Source organism: Prionailurus viverrinus, chromosome E2, assembly GCF_022837055.1.
Source record: "Prionailurus viverrinus isolate Anna chromosome E2, UM_Priviv_1.0, whole genome shotgun sequence".
Lineage (NCBI taxonomy): Eukaryota > Metazoa > Chordata > Mammalia > Carnivora > Felidae > Prionailurus > Prionailurus viverrinus.
The window spans coordinates 55,174,812-55,193,379 of NC_062575.1; the positions used below are offsets into that span (position 1 = coordinate 55,174,812).

General features: G+C 57.5%; 1 protein-coding gene across 3 annotated transcripts; it reads right to left on the reverse strand.

Moving 5' to 3' along the window:
* Positions 1-1,037: 1,037 nt before the first annotated feature.
* SYT3 (synaptotagmin 3) lies at positions 1,038-18,212 on the reverse strand. 3 transcript variants are annotated; one of them, XM_047837121.1, is made up of 11 exons: positions 17,931-18,212; positions 17,016-17,146; positions 15,358-15,523; positions 11,505-12,030; positions 8,643-9,030; positions 8,188-8,406; positions 5,968-6,088; positions 5,084-5,255; positions 4,853-4,985; positions 2,389-2,457; positions 1,038-2,177 (listed from the first exon to the last, which is right to left on the reverse strand). In XM_047837121.1, the coding sequence occupies exons 3-10, from the start codon at positions 15,506-15,508 to the stop codon at positions 2,392-2,394; spliced, it is 1,776 nt and encodes a 591-aa protein (XP_047693077.1). In that variant the 5' UTR covers positions 15,509-15,523; positions 17,016-17,146; positions 17,931-18,212; the 3' UTR covers positions 1,038-2,177; positions 2,389-2,391. The 3 variants fall into 3 exon arrangements, with proteins under 3 accessions (XP_047693077.1, XP_047693076.1, XP_047693078.1); XM_047837120.1 differs by lacking the exon at positions 17,931-18,212 and adding an exon at positions 17,789-17,823; XM_047837122.1 differs by lacking the exon at positions 17,931-18,212 and adding an exon at positions 17,342-17,361.
* Between the last annotated feature and the right edge of the window lie 356 nt (positions 18,213-18,568).

The window sequence follows — 18,568 nt, forward strand, 5'->3', positions numbered from 1 at the left end:
TGAGAAGTGCTGCTCTCTCCTTGAGAAAAGAGAGTAAAATGTACCCCTAGCTGGAGTTCAATGAAAAAAAAAATCAGTGCTGTATGTTCTCTAAAAAGCGGAGAGAGGGGGGCACCTGGGTGGCTCTGTCGGTTAAGCGTCTGTGGATCTCAGCTTGGATCATGATCTCACGGTTCATGAGTTCAAGCCCCCGTGTCAGGCTTTGCACTGATCTCTCTCTGCCCCTCCCCTGCTCATGCTCAAGTGCTCTCGCTCTCTCTCAAAATAAGTGATTAAACTGGGAGAAAAAAAAAAAAGAACCTTATGACTTCAGGGGATGAATTCCCAGCTGGACAGGAAGGGATGAGGTCCTGAGGGGGTCCTGAGCCAATCCCAGCAAGGTGGGGAGGGGAGGGGGCCTCAGTCATGGGAGAGGGTGCCAACAGGAAGCTTGCCAGCTGGATTCGTGACTGGTCTGAAGTGGTCATCCAAGGCCCTAACAGGACCGGTCAGAATACTGTTCCTCAATGGTATGGAAGCAGAGAGAGAGAGAGAGAGAGAGAGAGAGAGAGAGAGAAACCAATTTTGTCTCCTCTGAAATGATCTTCTGAGGGCGATTGCGGTAGGTCCCGTTAATTGCCTGCCCAACGATCACTCCCCTCTCCGTGCTGCCTTGCTGGCAAAACCCACACAGATGGGTTTCCCAGGCTGCTTTGCAACCCGGGATGGCCACTGCTCCCGGTTCTGGCAAATGAAAAACAAGGAGAACCTGTCTAGGGACCAACACACAAGGGGAGGGCCCTGCCACACTTCCCGCTTTATTTATTTTTTATTTTTATTTTTTAAAGTTTATTTATTTTGAGAGAGACAGAGACAGCACAAGTGGGGGATGGGGCAGAGGGAGGGAGAGAGAGAAAGAATCCCAAGCAGGCTCCGTGCTGCCAGCGCAGAGCCCAGTGTGGGGCTTGAACTCACGAACCATGAGATCACGACCTGAGCCGAAACCAGGAGTCGGATGCTTAACCGACTGAGCCACCCAGGCACCCACCCCCCCACATTTCCTGTTTTGGATGCCACCGTGTGAGAACGTAATGCACGGTACTGCCGTGGTCTGCATTCACGAAGGGAAGGCAAAACGAATCTCAGAGATGTCAACCCTGTGCCTGACGTTGCCGAGCAGCTGAACTAACACCGGGCCTGCGTGTCTTTGAAAGGTTTGTTATGTGAGCAAAAGAAATCTCTATCTTTTCAGCTCTTTCTGGTGGAATTCTGTTTTATGCAGCTGAAGCCATCACAACAGATACAGCATTATAAGCTTGGAGCTCCAAATGGCTCCAAGCTTATTACTATTGCTAAGGCTTGCTTAAGAATGAGTTCATAAGGAGCAATGCAGAGTCACCTGAACACCTTGATCTGACCATGCCTGAAGTCCTTCTGTACGCTCAGACTCACCATGTACAAAGAGCTTTCAGTTCTGCCTGTGGCTTATGGTAGTTTGGGTTGCATTTTGTGTCTTACAATCATAAGGGTCATGGCATACGTAACATTTACAAACTAAGGCTCCAAAGAGACCAATTTAGTTGCCAGAGGTCACTCGGCCAGTGAATAAAACTTTGGTCTGAACCCAGAGCCAGGATGTTCCAACCCAGCTTCCCGGCCCCAGAGAGGACAGGAGCCCCAGGTGGAGTGAGACCCACGGTGTGTGTTTATTCCGGTGTTGGTAGCAGCAGCAGTGGGGGGATCGGCCAGACGCAGGGTGTGTTGAACAGAAAGGGTAGACACAGGTGTGTGTGTGTGTGTCTGGGGGAATACGGAGGATCGGTCTGTTGACATTCACAGCAAGAACAAGGGTCGGGACACCAAGTCTTGGACAAACAGCAACGAGACTGACAGAAAGACGAAGGGTTTGGGGGGCTGGGGTCCCCCAGACATGCATGGCCCCTTGCCTGGAAGAGGAGCCCTGGGGAAGGGAAGACAGACACAGTGGAGACTGAATGCCCCCCCCCAACCCTGAAACTGGGAGCTGGGCCCGCCTGCCTCCCACCCTCGCGCCTCGCGGGGTAGAAGGATGGGTGGGCCCAGGCAGCCCCGCACCACGCAGCTCGGACGTTATGGCTTCGAGGAGATGAATTCACAGTCCGGGCAGGAAGGGATGGGGTCCTGAGGGGGCCTGGTCCGATCCTGGGCCTAGGCCAGACCTGCAGGACCGGACAGGGAGGAGATGTCAGCGACGGCAGAGAGCAGGCCCGTGACCTGCTGTAGTTCCATCAACACTCCCAGGGACTCAGGAATCCTGGCCCATTGTCCCTCCGTCATCTGGCCCAGGATTCCAGGTTCCCAGCCCCTCCTCCCTCGGACCCAGGAGTCCGGGACTCCAACCTCCGTCCTCCCCTGGTCTGGGTTCCTTACCCCTCACTCTGAGTTCTCTTTCTCTGACAATCCTTTGCTGCCTTTTGTGAAGCTGGACAAAGTCTTTTCCTGAAATGAGGAAATCCAGAAGGTTCAGATATGGGGGACAGAGGCAAGACAATCGCTAATAAGCAACACAATAAGACATCGAACCTCCCTTTTCACTCAACTCGCCTCAGAGAAGCTGAGACCCTGTCTTGGAGCCTCTGGGGAGCCAGGGAGGGCTGTGGGCCGAGAAGGGGCAGAGTCAGTGCGGGGGCGTAGAAAGACCCTCTGAGGCCATGCACTATGGTGCGCCACTAGCTGAAAGTCGGGGGTCAGGACCTCACTCAGCCCGGATTCCACCCCTCTCTGTGCTCCCAGCATTGCCCAGCACGAGTACAGCACACAGAAGCTTCTGGAGAAGTTGGTGAAACGAGCGAGTAAACTAGGGGAAGAGTGAGCGGTGGAAGGAGAAAGGAGCTACCATCTGTCCCTCTAAATAGAGCCATGGTCTTTTCAAACCTCAGGCTTGAGCCCTGGGCTCTGCTGCTTAAAATCCCTCCTCACCCCTCAAAGAAAAGTCCAAAGCTAGGCTACAGTCAGGCCCAGGAGGAGTCCGTCCACCCTGGGTGCAAACTTTCAGCTGTGCCCAAACTCAGCAATCAAGGGAACTACCCTTGCAATGCGATATTTTGAAAAATCAAGATTAACCCAAGGAAAAAAAAAAATCCACGATGTGCAAAATATCAAATTAAAAAAATTTTTTTAATGTTTATTTATTTGTGAGAGAGAGAGAGAGAGCGGGGGAAGGGCAGGGAGAGAAGGAGACAGAATCTGAAGCAAGCTCCAGGCTCTGGGCTGTCAGCACAGAGCCCGACGCAGGGCTCGAACCCACAAACTGTGAGATCATGACCTGAGCCAAAGTTGGACACTTAACCGACTGAGCCACCCAGATGCCCCCAAAATATCAAATTTTAAAGACAGGCCGGTCCTGTGTCATATTAGAGACTGAGACGAAAGGAAAAATAAGCAGCCTTCTTTTTACATCTTTTTTATGGTTAATTTTTTCCCCCAGAAAGTTAAAATAGTTTTTAAAATGTCGAAAACAATGGGGGCGCTTGGGTGGCTCAGTCGGTTAAGTGTCCGACTTCGGCTCAGGTCACGATCTCGTGGTCCGTGAGTTCGAGCCTCGCGTCGGGCTCTGTGCTGACAGCTCAGAGCCTGGAGCCTGTTTCAGATTCTGTGTCTCCCTCTCTTTGACCCTCCCCCATTCATGCTCTGTCTCTCTCTGTCTCAAAAATAAATAAACGTTTAAAAAAAAATTAAAAAAAAATAAAATGTCGAAAACAATGAAAAGGAAGTATACTGCAATGCACATCGCTTTATTATTATTATTTTTTAGTTTATTTATTTTGGAGAGAGAGAAAGCGTGAGTGGGGGAGGGGAAGAAAAAGAGGGAAAGAGAGAGAATCCCAAACAGGCTCCAGGCACAGGGCTTGAACCCATGAACCGTGAGATCAAGACCTGAGCTGAAGTCGGACGCTTAACTGACTGAGCCACCCAGGCACCCCAAGACTTTATTTTCTTCTTAAGAAAAAATTTGGGGAGCATCTGGGTAGCTCAGTCGGTTAAGTCTGACTCTTGATTTCAGCTCAGGTCACTATCTCAGGGTCCTGAGATCGAGCCCGGTAGCTGGCTCCACGCTGCACCTGAAGCCTGCCTAAGATTCTCTTTCTCCTCCGCCTCATCTCTCTCAAAAATAAATAAAATTAATTAAAGAAAAAAAAAAAAGAAAGAAAAAGTTGTTGATCCCCACCCAGTACACCACAATCCACTGACTTTCAACTACAGCCTGTTTAAAACAAACTGAACCAAAACCGAATCCCCCCAAAACCCAACCCAACTCCCTCACTCAGTTTTCCCCCTTTATTTTGGACTTAGTATCGTGGGAAATAATAGTAACAGTAGCTGACCATTTGCTGAGCCCTTAAGGAGAGGCAGACACTGAATCCTGCATTAACTCACTGAATCCCCCTATCTGTCCTAACTTTAGATGCTATTAACAACCCCAGGGGTGCCTGGGTGGCTCAGTCGGTTAAGCATTCGACTCTCATTTTTGGCTGAGGTCATGATCTCCTGGTTAGTTGAGTTCGAGCCCCTCATCCGGCTCTGTGCTCAGAGCTCAGAGCCTGCTTGAAATTCTCTCTCTCTCTCTCTCTCTGCCCCTCCCCTGCTCATGTTCACTTTTTCTCAAAAAGAAATAAATAAACTTAAAAAAATGTATAAACAATAACAACAACCCCATTTCTCAGTAGAATTACCTGAGACACAGAGAGGTCAAGTGACTTGCCCTAAATCACACAGCTAAAGTTGGTAGAGTAGGGCTTCCAACCTAGGTGGTCTAGAGTCCAACCTAGGCCGGAATGACCAGATGAGTGCATGAATGGCCTCCCGAGTGTCACTGGGAGGCCGCCCAGCTCACCTCCACCAGCTGATGCCAGTGTTCCACGGGCTTGCGGGGGTTGGCCAGCATCTCCGCCCAGTGCTCGCGGCCGTGGGGGTCGGCGGCGTCCGGGCCCACGCGGCACACACCGATTACCTCGTTGTGCCCGATGCTGGGGGGGGGGGGGGCGTTGAGCACTTCGGGAGGGAGGGGGAGGGCTCGGTCCCATCCCCTGGCCTCCCGCCCCCCCGCCCGGGCCATGACCCTCACCAATCATAGTCTACCACCGCGATGCTGAGCCCCACGCTCTCCACGCTCTCCGGGGCCACATCGAACACGAGCGCCTCGTTGTACGTGGGGTTCAGCGTGTTCTTCTTGATAGAGGTTTTCCGCTTCTTCAGACGCCGCCCCTCGCTGATCAGAGAGGCCTTCACGTAGGGGTCTGGGGGTGGGCATGGAGAGCCCTGAACCGACTCGACCTCCTCCCTCAGACCCCAGTCCAACCCATGGGTCTGGGTCCCCATTGCCGTCCTCCCTCAGACACAGAAGTCTAGGCTCCCAGCCCCTCCTCCCTCCGACCCAGGAGTCCTCAACCCCAGCCCCTCCTCCCTCAGACCCAGAAGTCTGGGCCCCCAGACCCCTCTTCCCTCAGACTCAGGAATCCTAGCCCCCAACCCCTCCTCCCTCAGACCCAGAAATCTAGGCCCCCAGCCCCTCCTCCCTCAGACCTGGGAGTCCAGGCCACCAGCCCCTCCTCCTTCGGACCCAGGAGTCCTGCGCCCAGCCCCTCCTCCCTCAGACCCAGGAGTCCTGCCCCCAGCCCCTCCTCCCTCAGACCCAGAAGTCTGGGTCCCCAGACCCCTCCTCCCTCAGACCCAGGAGTCCTGCGCCCAACCCCTCCTCTCTCAGACCCAGAAGTCTGGGCCCCCAGCCCCTCCTCCCTCAGACCGAGGAGTCTAGGCCCCCAGCCCTTCATCCTTCAGACCCAGGAGTCCAGGCCCCCAGCCCCTCCTCCCTCAGACCCGGGAATCCAGAACCCCGGCTCCTCCTCCCTCAGACCCAGGAGGCCTCACCCCCAGCCTGTCCTCCCTCAGACCCAGGAGCCCGGGCCCCCAGATGCTCCTCCATTAGGTCCCAGCGCCTCACGAACCCACCTGAGAAGCCAGTGAGGTCCATCGCTTTGAGGTTAGAGGCTTTGATGATGGTCACGGTGAGGCGCCCGGCGGTGGGGAGGTAGCAGAGTGAGAAGTTGAGCTCCCCGAGATCTGCCTTTTCCTGCAGTTGGGGAAAGGGGTTCAGCCGTGCCCTGCCTCAGTCTCCCCTGTCTCTGCCTCACGTTCTCTCCCATCTGGAACCTCCAGCTCTCCTCCCTGACATCCAGGACTCAGGTTGCCCACCCACTTCACAGTCTGACTCTGCCAAACCTGGTAACTCCTTGGTCGCAGCTGCCTGCCACCAGCAAAGCTGGTTTGTTCTGCAGGGAGGATGGGAAGAGGCACGAGTGCAGGGAGGGAGCAGGAGAGAGAGGGAGAGAGAGAGAGACAGAGCACGCACGCACAGTGAAATGTAGGCTGTGACAAGGACCGAGGCACTGAGAGCTATAGCTTGAAAGGCAGACCCACAGAGTCCTAAAGCAAGAAAACCCAGAGAGGGGGCATAGAGACTCAGAGAGAGAAAGAGAGAGAGAGAGAGACAGACAGACACAGACAACAAGCGAGACTTCAGAAAGAAGAATACAGAGACCGGGAGGAGAGGGAGACAGAGACCCAGAGGAGAGAGACAGAGTCCGGGTTGGTGGGGGGAGGGGGGCGGCGCCAGAGCCCCCAAGGGGCAGGAGATCCCAAGAAATGGGTATAGACACTTGGTGGAGGGTATGGAGACCTGGACAGAGTGAAAGAGGCCCAGAATGAGGTGGGGAGAAGGGCAAAGGCCCAGAGAGAGAGAGAGAGAGAGAGAGGGACAGAAACCTACCCAGAATGAGGGACAGAGATCCAAACAGTGTGACAGACACTGAGAAGTCAGTCTTAGGGAGGGCAGGGGACACACCAGCCCTAAGTGAGGCCACAGAGGAGACAGAGACTCGCACACCCCACACAGACCTGGAACGGGGGCTGAGTTGGCCCCGGGCCCACGGCCTGCCCTGCCCTGTCTTTCGGCGTCATCTGGGCCCCTGGCCTCCCTACCACACTGATGAGGCCCAGGTCCCTGGACCCCCCCACTCCCTGCCCTTGACAGCTAACTGTGACCACCTAGACCTGGAGCCCCCGAGGACTGTGTGGGGTCCCCGGGGCCTGATCCTGAAACGAAAAAAGCCAACTGTTTAAGGAATGAAGGCACAAATAAATGAGTGAAGACCTCTGGTGATAATGAGGGGGGAGGAAAGAAGAAGTGACAGACACAAGGAGACAAGGTGGAGGCAGGAGGAAGGGGACTGTAGGAATTGTGTCATCATGCAGATGGTGAAACTGAGGCTCAGAGGAGGGCAGGACCTCGAGTGTGGCCATCATCTGGACAAAGCTAGGACAGGGCTCACACCCAGTGCACACACAGCTGCCCCACATCGGCAGACAGCTGGAACGTTGTGACATGCACCGATCAGACCCGAGAGGGCCTAGGAATTGGGGGTTTGAGGCTTGGGGGTGCAGAAGGGGTCAGGACACCCAACGAGCATGTTAGAGCGACTGGATGGACAGAGGAAGTTGGCCAGTAGCGGGGGGTTGGTGCTGGGTGTTGTGGACCCTACAATCTGGTTGCTGGAGGAACTGGGGGTGTGGGGATACTGGGGACCCAGGTATGTCTGAGGCCTGGGGGGATGAGGCTATCAGGATTCAGGCGGAGACCAGAGGATGAGATTAGATCTGGAGGTCATGGGTTTGAAACGTAAAATGTTCAGAGATCAGAGGGTCTGGGGTTTCAGGAAGCTTGGGAACTGGAAAGCCAGGAGGTTGGAAGGTGAAGGAAGTCAGAAAACTACAAGCTGGGAATTCCGGGGTCAGGCCGGTGGAAGGTCAGGAATTTCGGGTCAGAGGGCAAACGTCGTAGGATCACACCATGAAGTTATGAGGAGGTGGTTGGTGGGTGTCTGTTACAATTTTCCCAGTTGTTAACATCAGATGTCAAAGGGGGAGTCAGGAGTTGGGAGGTCTGGGGTCCAGGCATGACGTCAGCATTTGACAGGGTGGCGGGGGGGAGGATGGGGGTCCATGATATCAACCTCTACACTTTGCTTGTATGCTTGCAATATTTCGCAATAAAATAAATTTCAAAAGAAAAGCCTGGGTCAAGAAGTTAGAGGGTTATGAAGTCCAAGGGCAGAGAGGTCGGAAACTGAGGGGTCCTGGGTCCCCAGGAAGAGGGATGCAGGGGCCACTGACCGAGCCGCCCTCCACGATGTCCCTCCACAATGGGCGGTCGGGGGGCTGCTCAGCCAGTTCCAGGAGGTTGTCCAGCACCACTTGGCCGATCAGGTCGTGCCGTGAGAAGCGGTCGAAGTCATAGACGCTAAAGTGCAGTTTGCGCTGGGCCAGCTCGGCCAGGGGCACCGAGAACTGGAATGTCTCATTGAATACAGGGTTCAGAGTCTTCCTGTGCACCTGCAGGGGGTGGGGGTGGGGGCAGACGGACACCACACCCATCAGCCGCTTCCAAAGGACCCAGGAGTCCAGACCCCCAAACCCCTCCTCTCTCAGACCCAGGAGTCCAGACCCCAGCCCCTCCTCCCTCGGACCCGGGAGTCCAGACCCCCAGCCCTTCTTCCCTCAGCCTCAGGAGTCAGACCCCCTCCCCCTCCTCCGTGGGGACCCGGATGTCCAGGACCCTCGCTCCGGACCTTGGTCTGGAACTTTTTCTTGCGGTCCGGCAGCAGGTAGATCTTGACGTAGGGGTCTGAGAAGCCATTGGAGTCCTTGGCCGGGAGGTCCAAGGCCTGCAGGATCCGCACCACCAGCTGGTCGGAGCCATAGAGGTACCGCAGGGCAAAACTGATGCGGCCGCAGGGCGCCCCCCCTCCGGCCTCTCCCGAGCCCGCGGCCCCGCCACCGCGCCGGCCACCGGGTCCAGTCCCCTGGTACAGCTCGGGCTTGATCTGCCCGATGAGTTTGGCTTTTTCCTCACCGCCTGGCAAGGGTAAGGGTAGGGCAGGCGGCCGCTCCTCACTGCCAGGGTCCGGCTGAGGGGTCAGGGTCTGCTGGGTGAGGGGCCGGGGTAGGGCCGGGTACCTGTGGGGGGTGGGGAAGACCAAGGTGGGGCCACTGACAAAGGTGGGGATCTTTGACAGCATCTAAAGACCCGGGAGACTCCTCCCTGCCTCTTCCCCCAACACCGCATCCGGGTGGCCACAGATCCCACCCTGGTTCACCAGGACCTTGAGCCAGCCACTTGCGCTCTTTGAGCCTCAGTTTCTCCACCTGTGTTGGGGGGGGGTGCGGGGTATCCCGGTCTCTAAACTAGCTCCAGCTAGCATCTGCTTATGCACCGGCTTCCAGAAGCCTTCCCCTGACCTCAAGTGCATGACCCAGAATAACCTCTCTGGACTCCAGAGGCCCCACCCACACAGCCCAGACCTCCTGAACCTTCTTCAAATCTCCCCAACCTGCCTTAGCCCCAGTATCACATTTCCCACCTGACCACCGCTCCACCTGGCCTGTCCTTTCTCTCTCAACTCCCTTCTCCACCGTTCCTAGTGTCAATGGGACATTCTGGAAGCCCAGAGGTCCCCTCTCGGGCCCCTCTGGGCCTCTTCTCCCCTCCCCCCCCTCCCCCCCCCACACACAAGCTTTCTCTGGACAGGCTCATCTGCGTCCAGGTTTCCACACCCATCAACAGCCTTTTGTCTGCTAAATGTATCTCCTGGGCTCCAGCCTCGGCCTCCCACCAGACCCTGCACACCCTTCCCCGCTGGGCTCAGCGCCTTCTCCCAGACCCGCTCCTCCTCCGGGGTCCCCGTGCTCCACCGAGATCTGTAGGCCAGACACTGGAGCCATCTTCACCTCCCCCCTCCTCAAAGCCCGCCCCTCCCCTCTCCTGAACTCCCCCGTCCCCGTGGCCCCGGCTCATCTGCCCTGTCCCACGTGGACCATCACCCCCGGGGTGAAGTCCGCGTGACGGGGCCCCTAGCGACGGGCAGCCCCAGATGTGCTGAGAGGCAGGCCCGGGGTGGGGGGAGCAGGAGGCTCCAGTCGTGGAAAGGGATGTGGGGGTGGGGGTGGGGGCTCCAGCTACAGATCCCCCGCCACTCCTTGCTCCCGGGGTGACTTTGAGCAGGTCACCGACACCCTCTGAGCCTCAGTGTCTCCATGTATGTAATGGGGGCGGGGCTTCCCCAGAGACCCCAAACTACATCTCCCATGAGCCCCTGGGCCCCTGGCCCGGTCCTGGGATTACCGGGGTCCTGGGACCTTCTCCCATTACTGTCTGGGGCCCAAGATGATCCTTCTGAAGGCAGTTTCCCTGGACACTGCCCCAGAGGCCTTACACTCAACAAGATCCAGATGAGCTCAAGGTCTCCCTCACACCCACTCCTCTTCCTAGATCCTCTGATCTGACACCCACCCAATCACCAGGCCAGGATGGGTGCTGTTAGCACCTGTCCCCACCCCTCCTACCCCACAGCCATCCGCCCCGAGTCTCATCTCTCCTGCCCCCTGACCTTGCCCTTTCCTCCCCGTGCCCACAATCTCAGCTCAACCTCCTCCTCTCCTGCCTGGACTACTGGCCTCCAGTCTGTCCCTCTAGTCCACCCCTGTGTGGCCCCAGAGAGGTCTTTCTACACCCAAAACTGGCCCTGCCCCTCCTGCTCACAGGACAGAGTCCCCACCCCTCAGCCAGGCATTCGAGGCCCCGAATGCCCTGTGTGGTCTGGCCCCACCCACAGCCGCAGCCACATCTCCTCGGCTTCCTTTTCGCCCACTTCGCCCATGTAGTCGCAGGCCATGGTGACTGCTGGCAGTTCCCACAATGCACTGTGACCTCCTTCCCCTCTAGCCTTTGCACTGGCCGCTCTCTCCTCCTGGAATGCCCGGCTCACATCCCTACCTCTGTGCCCGGCTAACTCTTCCTCACTCTGTAGGTCTCAGCCATCTCTGGAAGGCCCCAGACCCCTCCCAGACCGGATCAGCGACTCCTTGGACTCCCACAGCTAAAGTGGCCCCCTAAGCCACTTTCCCGCAGCACTGGCCCGGCTGGGCTGGGCTGGCCTCTCTGGGGACCCACTTGCCCCGAACTGTACGTGGCATGACGGCAGGGCCTGGCTGCCACGCTCACTTCTGTTTTTCCAACAGCCAGCTCAGGTCTAGTTCATATTAGGTGCCCAATGACATGCTCAGACGGATAGCGATCAGACGGATCCCAGGTCCCACCACCAATCCCGGCTTAGGGTGAAAGACACGAATCGCTTTGTGTCTCAGGGCCTCGGGGGTCTAATCTTCATTCTGCAGTCCTGTGCTCTCTGAATCTGAGAGTCCAGGTCTCTAGGCTCCTCGTCCCTCAGACCCTGGAGTCTGGGGCCCTAGCCTCTTCTCTCCCCAGGACCCAGGAGTCCACACCCCCAGCCCCTTCCTGCCCCAGGACTCAGGACTCTGGACCTCTAGGCCTCTGGACCTCTTGCAGGGCTCAGGAGAACCATATCTGGGAAAGAGACACAGAGGAGGAACAGAAGTTCAGAGTGGACCCCCAGCCCAGTAGCCTGTCTCACCTGGTGGTGGGTGCCAGGCTTGTGACCTGCTGATGCGACTGGGCACTGGGCAGGCCCCCACCACTGGGGGGCAGCAGGAGCAGCCCAGAGCCCGCACCTCCCTCAGAGGGCAGTTCAGGAGATGTCTGGCTCGGTTTGACCCCAGCGGCCACTGCAGCTGCCGCAGCCTCTGGATACGAGTCCATGTCCAAGTACGAGGGCTCAGGGGGGTCAGAGCCCCCTAGGCTGCCTGGCTCCAGCAGCTCAGCGAAGGGCGGATGGTGCGCGGTGTGGGCGTGGTGGTGTGGACCCCCCAGCAGAGGATGGCCCCCCAGGCCGGCCCCCAGGTGGGGCCCGCCACCGCCCACCAGGCCTGCCAGCCCGACCCCAGGGCCTAGGTCTTTGCGCAGGGGGCCCCCGCCCACCGCTGAGCCTCCCTTGTCCCGCCAGGGCACCCAGCACAATTTCCAGGACACGAAGAGGGAGACGCCCAGAAGGACAATGCCACAGAATGTCACGATGACCGACAGCAGGCTCACGGAGATGTCTGGAGAGAGTGAGGACAAAGGTCAGGGGTCAGGGTGGGGTCAGAGCTTATCTTCCCACTGCTGTCCCCAAAGAGCTAACCTTTAGCATTCGCCATGCATTGTCCTAGGCACCTGACGTCCGTTTACTTCAACTCCCCGGCCCCACAGGCTGGGTATCTCTATATAACCGTTTTAAAGATGAGGAAACCGAGGCACAGAGAGGTGGAGCGACTTGAATAACGCTGCGCAAGCAGTCAAGGACAGATCTGGGATTTGAAAGCGCGGTCTGTCTTCGGAGCTGATTCTTAATCGCTAGCCCGCGCTGCCTCTCTAGAAGAGGACACACCCAACGTTCCCCCAAATGCTCGGAGATGACCAAGGAGAGAGGAGCCGGCGTGACTCCTCCCACGACAAGAGTTCAAATCTGTGTTTGCCGCGTGGCCCCGGGAGCATATCTTAAGCACTCTGAGCCCCACGTTCCCCGTTTGCCAAACAGGAAGTCCTGCTTCTTACGGTGGAGGTAAAAGGGACCCATCGCTGAGATGTATACTGAGTGGTTACTATGTCCCAGACACCTAAGTGCCATATTGGCATTGGCTTACTCGTGCCTGACAGGCGCCCTGGGAGCTTGGCAACCTTATTAACACCTGCTTTCCCCAAAAGGAAACTGAGGTCAATGGACCCAAAGTCTCCTGGGCGGAGTCCCCACAGGTCAGCGCTGGAGTCAGACCTTGACCCCGGAGCGCCTGGCTCCAGAGCTGTCACGCTTCACTATTTCCCAAGAAATGGTATTTGGGACGCGGGTTATTATTCGACTGACAAATATTGTTACGTTTGGTGATACCGCTGCCGCCACGTGTAAGCCAGCATCAGCAGCCGCCACGGCTAACGCCTTGCAGATGCTTCCTGTGTGCTGATGTGCCTTTCGGAGAAACCCAGGGAACAGCCTAGTTCTCGAGCCAGAGGTTCCTGGGTCATTCAGGAAGTGGTGCCAGGAGCAGGGCTCCTCCAGGGAACGTGAATCTGTTTTGGGATTGACTCCTGGGTCTCAGCGAGGGAGAACACAGGGGTATTTCGTGCACCGTGCGGACTCTAGATTATGGCGGGTGGGGAGAAGCTATTGGCTAAGCTATTGGCAGCGAGGACAGCTGAGTGGACTGGCTGTGTCCTGTCCCTGCAGGGGACGCCGGGTGGTGAGGGGATGCCCTCCTGTCCCGAACCGGCCAGGGCATCTAAGTCAGCGGTCTGTGGTGTGAATCCGCCCGGCACTGCGATCGGTCCCATTTTACAGACGAGGACGAGGAGGCTCTGAGAGACAGGAAGTGACCCTGTGGGGCCCTACAACTGGCGACGGCCAAACTCTGAAATTCCTACTCCCCTCCGCCCCTTAGGGTGTTCCTTTCCAAGTGGCCAACATCTGCTTTGAGTTCTGGGGACCTGCTAAAAACCAAAGCAAGGGCTTGCCAGCCTCCTGAGCCTGGGAAGAGTGGAGAGAGGGGGGCCGTTTGGGAGGACAAGGTGGAGACGAGGAGAGAAAAAACGAAGAGCTGCCTGCCTCTACCATCGGCCTGACCCAGACCCTCTCCAGGTCAAAACATCGATCCTCTAAACTCTGACAGATTTCTCCTTTCTGTCCGCCTGGTCTGGGGAGCCATTTGGGCTTGGCAAGGTGCTGTAGCTGGGCAGTAAAAGATCAACCTTGCCCAAGGAGATGTTTGGCCCTGGATCGGCTCCTGGGAAGGAACCGCTAAGTCCTTGAACTTCCTCCCTGAAAGTGTTTGTGTTTACCTGTGGAACCATGGGCCCTGCCAGATGGTCCGCAGCGTGACCGACGCTGGGGGGGCTAGGACGTGCCGTATCAGCTCGGCCCCTGGAGGGGCCGGAGGTGAAGGTCAGCCACACGGGGCGGTCAGCCACGTCTACGTGACCGAGACTGGAAGCTCACGCCTGGTCTCTCCTGGACCCTCCTCTCTGTGTCTTTCCCTTCGCAGAATTTCATCCCTATCCTTTTGCCGGATAAAGCGTACCCAGGAGTAGAACAGCATTTCTGTGAGTCCTTCTAGGGAATCATAGAAACGGAGGGTGGGCTTGGGGACCCCCAAATTGCCATAGTATACTAGACTTCCTGGGGTCAAATCTGGCTCTTCTGCTTACAGGCTGTGAGACTCTGAGCACAAACTGGCAGCTCTCGGGGCGCCTGGGTGGCGCAGTCGGTTAAGCGTCCGACTTCAGCTCAGGTCACGATCTCGCGGTCCGGGAGTTCGAGCCCCGCGTCGGGCTCTGGGCTGATGATGGCTCAGAGCCTAGAGCCTGTTTCCGATTCTGTGTCTCCCTCTCTCTCTCTCTGCCCCTCCCCCGTTCATGCTCTGTCTCTCTCTGTCCCCAAAAAAATAAATAAACGTTGAAAAAATAAGTAAATAAAAATAAAAAACAAACTGGCAGCTCTCTGGACCTCATTCCTCATCACTGTCCCTGGACATCTGGCGCGCGAGGTGTCGAGCTCCGCCCTGCACTCAGCAAGTGTGGCTCTAGGTATAACTTCTACACGCATGCTTCCTCAGGGTCCCTCAGGGCCACTCATGACATTTCCTGGTGTCCAGAACCCTGCCGCTACCTAGCTGGGTGACCTTGGGCAAGTCACTTCACCCTTCTGAGTCTCCCCTCCGCCATTGAAAATGAGGATTCTGTGTACCGCAAAGGGGCGTTGTGGGTGGTTGATGAACAATGCAAAGGACCTTGCGTACTGCCTGGGACACGGTCGGTGCTCAGTAAGTACATCCCAGCATTTATTGCATGACCACTGTGTGCCCAGCTTGTTCTAAGCACTTCACATGTGTTACATCACTTGAGTCACTCAGCCACCCCATGAGGTAGTCACTTTTATTATCCCCATTTTCAGGAGGAAACGGAGGCACAGAAAAAGAGCTACTTGCCTAAAGCCAGCCATTAGTAAGTAGCCGGGGGTGGGGCATGGGGGTGGGGTGGGGAGTGGGATTTGAATGCAGGCAAGTCAGACAGCCTGACTCAAAAGCCTGAGCTTTTAAGTACTATGCAAGATACACAACAGATATGTGAAAGGGACATGTATGTGGCTGGGGTGGGGGGCAGTGGGCAGGAGGCTCACAGGGCCAAACACAAAAAGGTCAGGAATCAAATGGCCCACCTAGTTCCTTCTCCTTAGATCAAAGGTGTGGGGACCAGCAGCAAGCAGGATGGAGGCAAGACCCTAAGAGGGACTGGCCAGGGCCGCATAGAGAACAGAAAGCTGAACGAGTCTGCTCTGAATCTCTGAAAATATTGACTGTAGCAGAGACAGGGGGCTGGCCGAGACAGCTGGGGGTGCTGACCTGCATCTGGGCCCCGGGGATAGCCTCGAATTCGCAGGTCGTTGAACTCCTGGCACCTGTCACTGGTGTCGGCATCTCGGACCCGCGCACAGAGGTCCGAGACCAGGATGAGCGCCCGCCGGCAGAGGTCATCCTCGTAGTCTCCTGACATGGTGGCCGGTGGGTTCTGTGCTTGGAAGGGGCCGGACGAGGGTGCAGATGAGAGATGAGATTGAGAGAGGGATGGATAAAGGATAAAAAGGGAAAGAGAGAAAGGGAAGGACAGGCGAGGGGACAGAGATTGGGGCCAGGTGGATCAGGGGAGGTAGACTGGGGAGGGATAGACGATGAGAAAGAAATCCGGGGCCGATAGACAGGACTGAAATTCGGGGTGCAGGCAAGACGACAGTAACGGATTGGACAACCAAGGGGACAGAGATCAGCGTGAATGGACAGGAGGAAAGAGAACAGGGACAAATGGACAAGGAGGAAGAGACTAGGGAGGCCAGTCAAGGGGCAGAGATTAAGGACAGATAAAGAGACAGAGATTAGGGGTGCCCAGACAAAGGGACAGAATTTAGGCGTGGGCAGACGAGGGGACAGCCATTCTTCGTTCATGCATTCGACGAATATTCAGTGAGCACCAACTACATGCCAGGCACTGTGCCAGATGCTGCAGAGCCAGCAGAGAACGCGCCCCACACAGTCCCCGACTTCCTGGTGTTACAATCCAGTGAGAGGAGACACGGAGTAAGCAAGTCAACAAACACCACATAAACAAACAAGACGTGCTCATATTGTGAGAGGTGCTCTAAAAGAAACAGAGGAAATATCACAAAAGGACTAGGAAGTGGGCAGCTGGGGGGCTCTCTGCGGCCACCGGCAGTGGGTGGTGGGGCTGGCGTGGGGTAAAGCATCCAGGGCAGCAGGAACAGCATGAGCAGGGGCCTGGCGGGTTCAAGGAACGAGAAACAGGCCAGGTCCAGGTAGAAGGGGACAGGACCGAGCGAAAGGGAGGGATGGGGTTAGAGAGAGAAGAGATGGTTGTGTGCGGTGGTGGCTGGGGTGGGATGGGAGGTGCAGGATGCAGAGATAGGGACCAAGTTGAGGGAGGGAGAGAGAAGGGGAAGGGAGACAGAGATAATGGGAAGGGCAAACTGGGGCCCAGAACGGAGGGAAAGATGAACAGACACAGGGAACGTCAAGGACTGCGATTTGGGATGGACAAGCCATAAAGAATGGACTAGTGTGTCATTTATGGGAGTGCAAGAGATGGGCGGACAGAGGGACAGTTAGAAGCGCCAGGACAGAAATATCTTTGAAAGAGAAACAGTGGTTGGCAGAACGGATGGGGTGCAGGAATAAAGGACAGACTGACAGGCGATGGCCAGAGATCACAGATGGGCGAGGATACAAAGGAGGGCTGGGCAGACAGACATGGGTGCAGAAGGAAGGTTGGATGGGGGTGGGGGCATCCGAGACAGGGGACCGGGAGAAAGAGGTGCATGTGGGGCGAGGGGGAATTCGCCACACATGGTTTGGAGGCAGACATCAGAGATGGGCTGGAAGGAGAGTGCAGGGGGAAATCAGGGACGGGCAGACCAGAGCTCACGGATGGACAGGTGTCGTGGGGGTGTTGCAGAAGGCCAGGACTCCGAGACAGACATGGTCAGACTCACCTGCGCTTATCCCTGCCGTGTTCTGGGTGGCAGCCGAGGCGGCGGCTGGCGGCAGCCCATGGGGGTTGTAGGGCGGACAAGGGGCTGCGGACCCGTCCCCACGCGCCAGGTGGTGGGAGGAGGAGCCGGATCTGGGGGCCGTGGCCAGGAGAAAAAGCTCAGTTCGAGCCTCACGTCTCGTCCTCCTCGGACCGGCTGCTCGACCCCAGGCGACCCCCGGGAGGTCCAGCCACCCCCTCCCACCTCCGGGGCCCCAGCTCCCGTTGAGCTTAGAGACTACAATTCCCGACAGGCCTCGCGCTACCGCGGCTAAAGACTTCACAGACCCGGCGCTGTATGGGCTGCTGGGAATTGAAGTCCTTCATGCTTCTCCCGGCTGCAGAGAGGATGGGAAATTTTTTCGGAGGTGGGGGGGGGGGGGGGGGTATGAGATGCCGGGGTCCCAAGGCGCTGCAGGGGGGAGGAATGATGTCCTGGACCCCGAGAGGCCGCGGAGTCCTAAGTCCTCAAGGGCCATGGAGTGGGTAAGCGATCCCCACCTCCGGGGGATCGGTGGGTGAGGTTGGGGTACACCTAGGTGTTTCGGGACCCCCCTTTCTAGGGCCACGTGCCCCTCCCCCGGGGCGGCCAGCAAGCGCTGCGGCACCCGCACTCGCGAGGAGGAGATCCGCGCGCCTCTGCACCTACCCCCGCCCCTACGCGCTGGGGCCTCCCCCCAGGATCGGCCTGGGGCGGGGGCTGGGGCAGGGGGGAGGGGGGAGGAGCGGACTCACCCAGAGCCGCCGCCGCCGCCGCCGCCGCCGCCGCCGCCGCAGCGCCGCGCGCCCGCCGCGGTGCCCGCTCGACTCCTCCCCCCGCCCCTGGCGCAGGTCCGCGGCTCCTCCCCTTGCACCCCCTCCTTCTTCCCCTCCGAACCTGCGGCTTGAGAGCAGAAATCGCGCGGCCGCAGCGAGGAAGGAGGGAGGTTTCCCAGGACCGAGGCGTCCGAGACCCAGCTCTCTTACACAGCGGAAGATCCAGCTGTCTGGGATCGTGACCCTCTGCGCCCCAGGATCTAGGGGTCCAGGCCCCCCAGCCCCTCTTCTCTCAGCTGGAAAAATCTGGGACCCCAGTCACTTCTCCCAGAACCCAGGGTAATGACTTCCTACCCCCCCTCCATTCTCAGATCCAGGAATCCACTCCTCCCCTGGCCCTTCCTTCACAGGACCCGGGACTTGGAGTCCTCCCATCTGGGGAGTTCTGGAGGCTGGCGGTGGGAGGGGAGGCGGAGCCTCAGAGTTAGCGGGTGTGGAGAATCTCAGCCCGGTGTGAGGTCCTAGCAGGGACCTGGGTTTGGATCCCTGCCTGGGCCGGCTCCTGCCTTTGTGCCCTCGCGCTCTTTTCTCTGAGGTCGTTTCCTCATCACAAAAAAATACAGAGACAATAAAACTGTCTCCTAAGGGATCCAGACGTTTGAAAAAACCAGGCAACGTAGATAAAGCCTTGGCACCGAATAGGTGCTTAATGAATCTTGCTCAAAAGCACCAAGTAATTGTTCCTGCCATATTAATAGC

Bases quoted from the DNA above. Each gene is read 5' to 3' on its own strand.
- SYT3 (XM_047837121.1), bottom strand. From the start codon at position 15,508: ATGTCAGGAGACTACGAGGATGACCTCTGCCGGCGGGCGCTCATCCTG. The intron at 12,031-15,357 runs GTCAGCACCCCC...CACTCTCTCCAG, and splicing joins TCCCCGGGGCCCAGATGCAG to ACATCTCCGTGAGCCTGCTG. The intron at 5,256-5,967 runs GTGGGTTCGTGA...GCCCACCCCCAG, and splicing joins GGACCTCACTGGCTTCTCAG to ACCCCTACGTGAAGGCCTCT.